We start from the raw sequence: 13,259 nt of genomic DNA on the forward strand, positions 1-13,259 counted from the left end.
AGAATATAGCTTCTAGTCAAATATGCCTTTGACAGTATGAAAGAGTGGTAGGATAGATACAGCATTAATTAGTTTTATTAACGTAATGAATTTGCTTACCTACATGATTAATTTTTGGTGGCTCAGGAAAGTGCATACAAGATAAAACAGGTAAATAAGGTAGACAAAGAAAGTGAAAATAGGAATGGTAACATGAATGTAAGAGGAGAAGTTATTTTAAGGTCATTTGCTAGAGATAGACCTTTTGTTTAACCCTAGTCCTCCAGCATATATTATAAGGAGATAAGGGCCAGGTATGGCAGCACACCCTTATAGTCCTAGCTACTAAGAAGGCTGAGTTGAGAGGATCACTTAAGGCTGGGAATTTGAGGCTGCAGCGAGCTATGATCATGCCACTGAACTCCAGCCTGGGCAACAGAACAAGACCCTGGCTCTTAAAAAAAAAAAGAAAAGAAAAGAAAAAGATAATAAATCTAACCACTTAAAATTTTTAAAAACTTTTTTTATGGCCAAAGAACTTTTCCAAAAACTATTAGAAAACACCATTAACAATGTCAGAAAACAACTGACAGAAAAAATTTGCAAGAAGAAAAGGGCTAATATTCCCAATATATAAAGAACTCATAAAAACAGGGAATAGAGACCAGAAACCCAATAGGGGAAAAAAAATGGATGAAAGATGAGAATACATAGTTCACACAAAAATAAGATATAAAAATGGCCTTTGTACCTAGGATATGATGTCCAACCATTTCAAATGAATAACTACATTGAAGAGGGGAGAAGGGAGAAGTCTTAATCCCAGAGATTCTTTAACACAAGCTGAAGACAAAGATCTGTAAACAAAATTCTAATTAGTAGGTTTGTTGGGTGGAGTGTATGGTCTTACAGTTCTGAAACTAATATATAGTCTAGGGTTGAGCAAATAAACTAATGTAATGACAGTAGTGGGAGTGAGGTTTGACTGTCAGAAAAAGGGAGAGGATAACATGAACTCTGATAATTGGATTGGAGATACTAGATAATTAGAGCTATGAATATGAACCTATGAATTGTAATAGAGTAGATCTAGAAAGATGTGTATTTACATATACACACACGTATGCTTATTTGCTCTATCCACTAAGAAGACCTAAAAATAACCCTGAATAAGCCATGAGAATATCTGGTGCCCAGGTCTTGGCTTCTAAATATAATTCGTTAATTGAAAGATCCAGGACTCCTCAGAGAAATGGCTGATTCTGGGGCCAGGACTGGAGAAGTGCAAGATGAGCCTGTAACATTTTTGCTGCCAGAAAAACAAGGGAGCAGTCCACGAGTGATGAGGGTGTATAAAAAGGCAAGGAACCAAGCTGTGGGGTCCGCCACTGGCCAAGTCTGAGATAATGTGAATATCAAGATAAATGATAATCACAGATTATAATATATAGAGTAAAATTAAAATCCTAGACTCCAGAATGAAATAAACACAGATGGCCCCCAACTTAGAATGGTTCAGCTTTACAGAGGCGCAAAAGTGATGCATATTCAGTAGCAGCCATACTTCAAGTACCCATACAGCCTTTCTGGTTTTCACTTGTAGTACAGGACTCAATGAATTACATGAAAAATTCAACACTTAATTATAAAACAGGTATGTTGGATGATTTTGTCTGACTGTAGAGTAAGTGTTCTGAGCACATTTAAGGTAATCCAGTCTAAGCTATGATGTTCAGTAGGGTAGGTATATTAAACGCATTTTCAATTTATAGTATTTTCAACTTGTGATGGGTTTATTGGGACGTAACTCCCATCATAAGTCAAGGAGCATCTGTATATGAGTAAATAAGTGGATAGAAGGGAACACTTTGGACTGTCTACTAATCAAGGTAGAAGAAATGATTAGAAAATCTTTTGAAAACTGCATGGTAATAATTGTTTCAGGCAAAAATCATCAGTGTATTCTAAAATTAGTGAACATTTGATGAAAAATGGGATATCTATATAGTCTCAAAGTGTCCTCCCCCAAAATACTTATCAGTTACAAAGGCAAAAGTAATAATTTTACAGTGGAGAAACCTAGCAGATAAAACCTTAAACAAGTGATCAAAATTAGCATCACTACCAGTGGGACAAATAGATATAATGTCACCTCCCAGATATGATGGACTGAGAAGGACACACATTATATCTGTGGTATTCCTGCCAAAAATGTGTAACCTGCCATCCGAGAGTGAGGAAACACACAAACCCACGTTGAGGCATATTCTATGACATAATATTTTATACTCTTCAAAAACATCAAGATCAAGAAAGACCAAGACTGAGGAATTGTGTCAGATTGATGGAGACTAAGGAGGCTTTACAGCTAAACACAGTGTGTGATCCTGTGATCCTGAATTGGATCCTGGACCAGGAAATTTTTTTTTCTTTTCCAATAAGGAACATTAGATGGCCACTTGGAATCATATTGTGATTATATAAGAGATGCCATTGTTTTTAAGAAATACGAGGTAAAGGAGCATTATGCAGTTTTTTCTCAAACTATTATGTACATATATAGAAAGAGCTAAAGCAAACATAGAATATTAATATTTCAGTATCAAGTTACTAAAATGTTTAAGCGATAATGTAAAATATTTATATCTGATAAAAGTAGATAATGGATACATAGTGTCTGTTATTTACTTTTCTGTATGTTTGGAGTATTTTACAGTATTAAATTTGTTACTTTAAGTGTGCCCACCAAATTGAAATTATCATGTATTGACTTGGACTCAAGTCCTTGGGTTAGAAGTTGCATTATGGGGCCAAGTGTGGTGGCTCACACCTATAATCCGAGCACTTTGGGAGGCCGAGGTGGGTGGATCACTTGAGGTCGCGAATTTGAGACCAGCCTGACCAACATGGTGAAACCCCATCTGTACAAAAAACACAAAAATTAGCTGGGTGTGGTGGCGCACACCTGTTATCCCAGCTACTGGAGAGGCTGAGGCAGGAGAATTGCTCGAACCCAAGAAGCGGAAGTTGGAATAAGCCGCGATCGTGCCACTGCACTCAAGTCTGGGTGACAGAACAAGACTTCGTCTCAAAAACAAACAGAAAACTGAAGTTGCGTTATGGGGGAGGGCCTGATTTCAAATGTATTAGAAGCAAATCTGTCATAAATAATAACTACTACTCTGCTTACCATGGAAATGCCCATCTGTATTAAAAACCTAAGTATCCTTTGTCAGTGAGTTTAAGCCTGTCAGAAAAGTTGTCATTTAAATCCAGAATTGGGTCCCATATGCTAGTTTATGAGTTTTTGTCTGTCCCTAGTAAAATGAGAAATAGGAGGATTGAGTAGTGGTAATGAGGTTTCACACATTTGTTTATTTAAAAGGTTTGCCCTTACTCTAGGATTTTTTATCTTTTATGAAATGATAGCTATGGGGAGATGGTAGTTTGGGGTCTTTATGAATACTTTTTCTTGGCAGAATGAAAAATAGGAACCTGGGCCTGGCACAGTGGCTCATGCCTATAATCCCAGCACTTCCGGAGGCTGCGGTGAGAGGATCACTTGAGCCCCAGGAGTTCAAGACCAGCCTAGACAACCGAACGAGACCCCGTCTCTTAAATTTAAAAAAAAGAAAAGGGTGGGGGAGCTCTGGTTTTCACCATTTTGAGAAATTACTGATCTGTGAAAACTAGGAACTGTATTCTCATTCCTTTTTAAATATAACATTTGTTTGAAAATGGCAAATTAATTATGCATAATCATTTCATTTCCTATCAAGTTTGCTGAGAGAAGTGACAAGTTTGCTTAAAGTGAACAAGGATCCAGACATACCACGATTTAGACTCTGGGCCTGTGGGAAATGTACCTTTGATATTATTGAGAATATTTGGTTCACTTGTTTTTTTTTTCTTTGTTCCTTTTATTTTAGGGCAAACACTGTATCCTTGATGTGTCTGGAAATGCCATAAAGAGATTACAGATTGCACAGCTTTACCCTATCTCCATTTTTATTAAACCCAAATCCATGGAAAATATCATGTAAGTGTAAATGCCTGAGGCATAGCCTCTGTGTACAAATTCAGTCACTGTAGGGTAATTTATTTACTCTCCCTGCATCTCAGTTTCTATATCTATAAAACTGAGATATAATAGTATGTATATTCACCTCAGATTATGTGGTGAGGATTAAATAAGCACTGTGGGTTTTAAATTGTCGTTGTAATCATCATCATTAATATTACTAAAGTTATAAGGTAACGTGTTAGAACTTTAAATAGCTCCATGTGGCTAGTGGCTACTGAAGTATGCAGCACAACTCTCAGGTAACCATTAAGAGAATAGAAGAATGTGTAACCATTATGTAATACTTTTGGGGGACAAAAAAATAGAATCTAAGTAAAAATTAAGAAAGAGCAAATAGAAACATAGAACAAGTGAGGCAAAACCATATAAATAGTAAGATGGTATAAACTAAGGCAAATATTAGACTACTGGACTAAATGTTCCAATTAAAAGACAAGGATTGTCAGAATGGGTGAAGAAAAAAGTAAATTATATGTTGCTTTCATCAGACACACCTTAAAAATTAGGCTATGGGAAGGTTGAAAGTAAGAGAATAGAAAAAGCTATACCATGCTAAACTAGGCCGATTTTTATATTGCTGACGAAGTATACTTTAAGGCAAGAAGTACTACTGGCCTTAAGAGTGACATTTCATAAAAGTAAAAGATTCACTCCAGCAGGAGGATCTGTTCATACATTTGTTTGCACTTAATAGCATTCTCAAAACATAAAAAGTACAAATTGACAGCTTCATAGGGGCAAAAAGGTAATTCCAAAATCATCGAGAAGGAACCTAACATACCTGTGAGGAAGCAATTAAATAAGAAAACAAATATAAAAAATCAGTGAAGGCACAGAATAACACAAATTAAAAACTTTACCTACTGGACATATGTTAAACACTGCACTCACCATCTGCAGAATGCACATGGATTTCCAGTGTACATGAAACAATTACCAAAACTCATCATTTGCTGGATTACAAATTTCAAATGATAGAAAACAAATACTTTCTGACTATAATGCAATTTAAATGGAAACCAATAACTAAAAGATAACTAGAAAATTCTCATATATTTGGAAATTAAGCATTATACTTCTGAGTGAGTCAAAGAAGAAATCACAGAATAAATTAATGTTTTGAACTAAATAGTAATGAATTGCCAAGTAATGAGTTTGGAGGCTTTCATAGCTTTGTTGAAGGAATACACACAGCTTTAAATGTTAGGAAAGAATGTTGAAAATCAAATATTAGGAAAGTTGAAAATCTAAGATTTTGAGAAATTGAAAAAATATCAGTCAAACTCAAAATTATAGAAGGTGGGGCACAGTGGCCAGCCCCTATAATCCCAATACTTCAGGAGGCCTAGGTGGGCGGATTGCTTGAGTTCAGGAGTTCAAGACCAGCCTGGGCAACATGGTGAGACTCTGTCTCTGCTAAAAATACAGAAAAATAGCCAGGCATGGTGGTGTGCGCCTGTCGTCCCAGCTACTTGGGAGGCTGAGATGGGGGGATTGCTTGAGCACAGAGAGTGGAGGTTGCAGCGAGCCAAGATCATGCCATCGCACTCCAGCCTGGTGACAGAGCAAGACCCTGTCCCAAGTCAAAAAAAGAAGAAAACAGTATTAAAAAAATTTAAAAATAAAAAATACGGCAGAGCAGAAATTAATGAAATAGAAAACAAACGTAAAAGAGGATCAACAAAGCCAAAAGTGTTCTCTTTGAAAAGACAGTAAACCACTAGGAGTGATCAAGAAAAGAAAGAAGGCACATCAATATGAATATCAGGCATGAAAAAGAGGATATGACTCCACATGCAGCAGACATCAGAGATTGACAGAGGCAGCCTACCAGGAAAAAGGACAAAGGGCTTGGACACATCGCAAAAGAGAACCTCCAAATAATAAGCATGTGAGATAGTGCCCAATTAATTATGGAAATACAAGTTAAACCCTGATGTCTTATACTACCACCCACATACCAGAATAGTTAAAATGAAAAAGACAGAAAATATTTAATGCCGGCAAGGATGTGAAGCAACTGAAACTCATAACAGTGTTAGGGGTGCAAATTGGTGTATCTTCATTGGTAAACTGTTTATAGTATCATAATGTCTCCTAAAGCTGAACATACACATTAGTTATGACCCAGAAGTCATATTCTTAGATACACACTCAACAGAAATGCTTACATGTGTTTACAAAGACATGTACAAGAGTGATGACAGTACTGTTCAAGTAGTCAGCAGCTGTCAGGTGCAGTAGCTCACACCTGTAATCCCAACACTTTGGGAGCCCAAGACAGAAGGATTCCTTGAGGTCAGAAGTTGGAGACCAGCCTGAGCAACATAGCACGACCCTGTCTCTACAAAAAACTTTAAAGGTAGCTGGATGTGATGGTGCATTCCTATAATCCCAGCTACTCAGGAGGCTGAAGCAGGAGGATCCCTTGAGCCCAGGAGTTCGATTGAGGCTGTAGTGAGCTATGCTTGCACCACTGCACTCCAGCCTTGGTGACAGAGTGAGACCCTGTCTTTAAAAAAAAAAAAAAAAACAAAGAGTCAAATACTGTCAGCAGTAGAATATGTAAATAAATTATGACATATTCACAATGAAACATTGTATGATAATGAGTGAGAGTGAGCAATCTCCCGCCACATACAAAAGTATGGAAGAATCTCACAAGTACGATTTGAGTTAAAAACAAAAACTTCGACCTAAAGATATACATACTCTATGATTCCAAATTTAATAATTGCTTGTAGAAGTCAAACAGAGGTTACCCTGTGAGAAGGGGCTGGTGACTAGAGTGAGCACACCCCGATTCTGGGGTACTAGTGATGTTCTGTGTCTTGACCTAAGTACACAGGTACATGTAAATTTGTGAAAATGTAACAAGCTGAATGATACGATTTTTCTGATAACTGCTCATCTGTGTTTGAAACATATACTTCAGAAAATGTTAAGGAAAAAATAGAAAGGGAAAAGAGAAATAGAAAACCTAAATAATCTAGTACTTATTAAAGAATTGAACCAATCATAAAAAACCTTTCCACAAATTAAATACTAAGCCTAGAGGACTTACTAAATTCTACCGAAAGCTAAGAAGCTATGTCAATTGTATACAAACTCTTCAACTAATTTATGAGCATTAATTTGATACCCAAAGCTGGAAAGGACTATATAGGAAAGGAAAATGATAAAACCAGTCTTAATTATGACTATAGATGCAAGAACCCTTACCAAAATAGGAGCAAATTGAATCAAACAATTTTTTTAATAAGGCAAAATATAACAACCAAGTTGGGTATGTTCCTGGTATGCAACACTGCTTTAACATTTAAAAACTAATCAATTATGGAGCTAGAGGGAAGATGGAAGAGTAGGAAGCTCTGAGAATCTGTCTCCCCACCCAGACAACAACTGCACTGGCAGAATCTGTCTGATGTCACTGTTTTGGAAACTCTGTTCACCATTTTTACCGGTTTGGAACTCTGAAGTCTGTTGAAGGCTCATAACTTCCAGGGAAAGGTTTGAAAGGTTAATTTCAGCTCTTAACATGGTAGCAACTACCTGTTCCTCTACCCTCAGCCCCATAGCATGTAGCCATGCACACATTTTCAAGCGGCTTTGCATAGGGTTTGTGGGGGCCAGTGTGGACAATAAGGATTCTGTCCTCCAAATAGCAGGGATCTTTGCTGTGATAGCTAATTACTGCTTCTGATCATGGAGGTGCGGCCATACAGCCATAAAGTGAGCCATTGTTGCAGACCCCACTGCCACTGTTACAAGCCTGGAAGCACTGGAGGCTGAAGTGACTTTTAAAGATTTAAAGGGCCATTGCCTTCAGTGGTAATTAGTGAGGAGAAAGAAAAACAAAATCAAATGAAAACAAAGGGCTAGTGCCTCCCCCTTCCACCCGCACCACACGCACGCACACGCACACACACACCTTTTTTCTTGCCCCCGTTTTGGGGGCCAGACCTGGACATTCAAAAGTAACCATGTATGTGAGGGGAGATTTTCATATCCATGGAAAATCACTTAGAAAATACCTGAAAAGACTGGCTGATTCCTGGTACAGAAACACCTTGCAACAGTAAACAATAAAATTAAATTTTAAATAAAACAGCAAACCCTAGGAAAGGAAAAGAATGTGATCTCCAGAATTACCACATTGTAAGAGTTAAATGTGCAGTTTCCAACAAAAAATCACAAGACATACAAAGAAACAGGAAAATATAGCCCATTCAAAGGAAAAATAAACTATCCCTGCAGAAGACTATCCTTGAGAAAGAGTTAGACTTAGACTGTAAAACAAGATGCTAAATGAGCTAAAAGACATGGACAAAGTCTTAAGAAAATGATAGGCCCAGCGCAGTGGCTCATGCCTGTGATTCTAGCACTTAGAAGGCTGAGACAAACCACCTGAACTCAGTGGTTCGAGACTAGCCTGGGCAACATAGTGAGACCTTGCCTCTACAAGAAGTCAGCAAAAATTGGCCGGGCGCGGTGGCTCATGCCTGTAACCCCAGCACTTTGGGAGGCCGAGGCAGGCAGAACACCTGAGCTCAGGAGTTTGAGACCAGCGTGGGCAACATAGTGAAACCCCATCTCTACTAAAAATACAGAAATTAGCTGGGCGTGGTGGTAGGCATCTGTAATCCCAGCTACTTGGGAGGCTGAGGCGCAAGACTTGCTTGAACCCAGGAGGCGGAGGTTGCAGTGAGTGGAGACCACACCATTGCACCCCAGCCTGGGCAACAAGAGCAAAACTCCGTCTCAGAAAAATAAAAATAAACAAAAATTAGCTGGCCATGGTGGCACGAGCCTCTGGTCCCAGCTGCATGCGAAGCTGAGGTGGGAGGATCTCTTGAGCCTGGGAGGTCAAGGCTGCAGTGAGCCAAGATCATGCCACTGCACTCCAGCCTGAGCAACAGAGGGAGACCTTGTCTCCAAAAAGACAAAGGAAAAAAAGATGAAAAAGATACGTGAACAAAATGGAAATATCAACAAAGAAATAAAAAACGTAAAAAGAAACCAAAAGGAAATTCTGGAACTAAAAATAACTGAAATGGAAAATTCACTACAGGGATTCAGGGAGATTTGAGCAGACAGAAGAGAGAGTCAACAAATTTAACTTGAAGATACAACAATGGAAATTATTTAGTCTGAGAAACAGAGAAATGATTGAAGAAAAGGGCCTATAAGACACCATCAAGCAGTCAACTCACATTGTGGGGGTCCTGGAGGAGAACAGAGAGGGGAAGGGCAGAGAGATTGAAGAAATAATGGCCAAAAACATCCCACGTTTGATGAAAGACACGAATATAATCCAAGAAAATCAAGGAACTCAAAGCAGGATAAACTTAGATACCCACACGGAGGCACATTATAATCAAACTGTCAGAATATGGAGAGAATCTTGAAAGCAGCAACTTACCACACACAGGGGATTTCCCAATAAGATTATCAGTCGATGTTTTTGTTTGTTTTTTGAGACAAGGTCTCTGTTTGTCACCCAGGCTGGAGTGCAGTGGCTTACTGCTTACACAGGTTACTGCTGCCTTAACTTCCTGGGCTCAGGCAGCCGCTCACCTCAGCCTCCCTAGTAGCTGGGGCTGCAGACGTGCACCACCACGCCTGGCTAATTTTTGTATTTTTTATGGAGACAGGGTTTTGCCATGTTTCCCAGGCTGGTCTCAAACTCCTGAGCGCAAGTGATCCACCCACCTCAGCCTTCCAAAGTGCTGGGATTACAGGTGTAAGTAAATATCCACCAGGCCCAGCCATCAGCAGATTTTTTTTTTTTTTTTTTTTGGAGACAGGGTCTACTCTGTCTCCCAGGTTGGAGTACAGTGGCACAGTCTCAGCTTACTGCAACCTCTGCCTCCTGGGTTCAAGTGATTCTCCTGCCTCAGCCTCCTTAGTAGCTGGGATTACAGGCACCCACCACTGAGTCCTGCTAATTTTTGTATTTTTAGTAGTGACGGGGTTTCACCATGTTGGCCAGGCTGGTCCCAAACTCCTGACGTCAGGTGATCCACCTGCCTCAGCCTCCCAAAGTGCTGGGATTACAGGCATGAGCCACCATGCCCTGCCAGCAGATATTTTATCCAAAACTTTGGAGGCCAGAAAACAGTGGGTTCAAAACACTGAAGAAAAAAAAAAAATTTAACTGTCAACAAGGAATCCTGTATCTGGCAAAACTATTCTTCAAAAATGAGGGAGAAATTAACACTCACCCAGATAAAAACTGAAAGAGTTCATTACCTGTAGTTCTACCTTACAAGAAATGCTGAAGATAATTTTTTAGGGTGGGATGAAAGAATACTAGACAGTAACTCTACAAAATACCAAAGCAAACATCATAATTAATGGCAAAATATTGAAGGCTTTCCTTTAAGTTGGGAATGAACTCTCATATACTCATCATCCAGCTGCAGCCATAATTATCCACTTATGACCAATCTTGTTTCTCTCCACTCACACCTACCTCCTTACACCTTCATTCCAGATTATTTTGAAACAAGTCTCAGACATTTCTATCATTTTGTCTGTGTAAATCACTGTGTATTTGTATTTCTTCAGTTTGTTGGAATAAAATTTTAAATAACATCTATTCGTGGCAGTTGGTTAAGTTGTTTAACCTATATATTCTCTCTCCACATCTCTCTTTTATGCCCCACCCCACCCCCGCACCACCTCCCATTTATTTGTGATAGAACGCAGGTCATTTCTTGTGCAGAGATTTCCCCACACTGTATTTTCTGATTACCTTCTCATGGGGTTATTTATATGGATGTTTGTCCCCTTATTTTCTGTAAACTGATACGTAGATCTCTAAGTCATTTTAATATGAAATTTTCATCAAAGTCAAAAGTGTCATAAATTAATGAATAGGTGTTTTGGCTACACTGAGCTGATGCAGAATTTGTTAAAAACCCTCTGTGATTCCAAGTATATAGCAACATATTCAGTAACTAAATCTAGTTTTTATTGTTTTTATTTTCATTTATTTATTTATTTATTTTGTTGTTGTTGTTGAGACAGAGTCTCCGTCACCCAGGCTGGAATGCAGTGGCATGATCTCAGCTCACTGCAACCTCTGCCTCCCGGGTTCAAGCGATTCTCCTGCCTCAGCCTCCCGAGTAGCTGGGACTACAAGCATGCAGTGTCATGATCTCAGCTCACTGCAACCTCTGCCTCCCGGGTTCAAGCGATTCTCCTGCCTCAGCCTCCCGAGTAGCTGGGACTACAAGCATGCGCGACCACTCCCGCCTAATTTTTATATTTTTGGTAGAGACAAGGTTTCATCTTGTTGGCCAGGCTGGTCCTGAACTCCTGACCTCAGGTGATCCACCTGCCTCGGCCTCCCAAAGTGCTAGGATTACTGGTGTAAGCCACCATGCCCAGTCTATTATTTTTATTTTTAAAAATATTTTTAAAAATATTTTTTAAAAATCCCAGAAACAGGCTGGGCTCAGTGGCTCACACCTGTAATCCCAGCACTTTGGGAGACTGAGGTTAGCCGATCACCTGAGGTCAGGAGTTTGGGACTAGCCTGCCCAACTATGAAACCCCATCTCTACTAAAAATATAAAAATTAGCCGGGCGTAGTGGCGCATGCCTGTGATCCAGCTACTTGAGAGATGGAGGCAGGAGAATCGCTTAAACCCAGGAGGCAGAGGTTGCAGTGAGCCGAGATCATGCCACTGCACTCCAGCCTGGGTGACAGAGTGAGACCCTGTCTCAAAAAAAATAAAATCCCAGAAATGGCCAGAATGACTCCAGTTTTTAATGACATTCATATTTTCAACAGAGTTCAACTTTTCATGATTTTCTATTTTATATCTTCTCTCCTTTGTCATCTTTTTTTAAAAAGTATTACAATGTGGTAATTATTAATTTCTGTATTTATTTGCATAGGGAAATGAATAAGCGTCTAACAGAAGAACAAGCCAGAAAAACGTTTGAGAGAGCCATGAAACTGGAACAGGAGTTTACTGAACATTTCACAGGTTGGAACCACATTGTAACAGTCCTCTTTAAGATAGAATTTTGCTCTGAAGCCATGTGAACTGACCCATGCAAGTGGATTTTGAACTATGCCTGCCTGCATCTACCAGTAGTAACTAGTACTGTCATTTTCAGAACAAACCCTTAAGATCAGTGGTTTTGTCCTGTGGGAAATTTATCTAGCCTAGACAGTGGTGCTGGGGAATCTTTTTGGGAGACGGAGTTTTGCTCTGTCGCCCAAGCGGAGTGCAGTGGTGTGACTCGGCTCCCTGCAACCTCTGCCTCCCAGGCTCAAGTGATTCTCCTGCCTTAGCCTCCTGAGTAGCTGGGACTACAGGCATGCACCACCATGCCTGGCTAATTTTGTATTTTTAGTAGAGATGGGGTTTCACCATGTTGGCCAGGCTCGTCTTGAACTCCTGACCTCAGGTGACCCACCTGCCTCAGCCTCCCAAAGTGCTGGGATTACAGGAGTGAACCACCGTGCCCCGCCAGGAATCTTGAGATTCAATGTTTCTTAGGTTATTGATTAGAACAGCAAAAACAGGAATAATTCATACTTGACCAGGGAAAAAGAGATTTAGATTTCATTTATTCTATGAAACTCATGATTTTTCTCTTATCCTTTATAAATTTTGATCCATTTTCTCTAGCCATGTTGAGGTATAATTGACAAAATGTGTATATATTCACGGCATATAATGTGATGTGATAAACGTATACATTGTAAATTGATTAACACAATCAAGTTAACATGTCTTTCACCACACAGTTACCATTTTGTGTGTGTAGGGAAGATGCTTAATACTCTTTATTAACAATAGTCACTATTGCTGTAGATTAGATCCCCAGAATTTACTCATCTTATAACTGAAAGTTTGTACCCTTTCACCAACATCTCCCCATTTCTTCTACTCTGCAGTCCCTGGAAACCACCTGTGTTTCAATGAGTTCTACTTTTTTAGATTCCACGTAGAAATGAAATACAGTATTTGCTTTGCTGTGTCTGGCCTATTTCATGTAGCATCAGGTCCTCCACATTCACTCATGTTGGTTGTTGCAGATGATAGGATTTTCATTTTTATGGCCTAATAAAATATTCCATTGTTGTATATATACCATATACATACATACATATATCGATATGTGTATTTGTTGTTTCTTGTTTTTAGTTTTTTCTCTTTTTTTTTTTTTTTTT

At 39.1% G+C, this 13,259-nt stretch overlaps 1 protein-coding gene across 8 annotated transcripts in view; it reads left to right on the forward strand.

Moving 5' to 3' along the window:
- DLG1 (discs, large homolog 1 (Drosophila)) overlaps positions 1-13,259 on the forward strand; it is a 292,696-nt gene that overhangs the window by 271,428 nt on the left and 8,009 nt on the right. For all 8 annotated transcript variants that reach the window (XM_011988972.1, XM_011988970.1, XM_011988973.1 and 5 more), the window contains 2 exons: positions 3,909-4,018; positions 11,972-12,063. In XM_011988972.1, coding sequence (XP_011844362.1) covers positions 3,909-4,018; positions 11,972-12,063 — 202 coding nt within the window. The remainder of the gene's footprint in view (positions 1-3,908; positions 4,019-11,971; positions 12,064-13,259) is intronic.

Source organism: Mandrillus leucophaeus, unplaced genomic scaffold, assembly GCF_000951045.1.
Source record: "Mandrillus leucophaeus isolate KB7577 unplaced genomic scaffold, Mleu.le_1.0 Scaffold342, whole genome shotgun sequence".
In the NCBI taxonomy this organism is placed as follows: Eukaryota; Metazoa; Chordata; class Mammalia; order Primates; family Cercopithecidae; genus Mandrillus; species Mandrillus leucophaeus.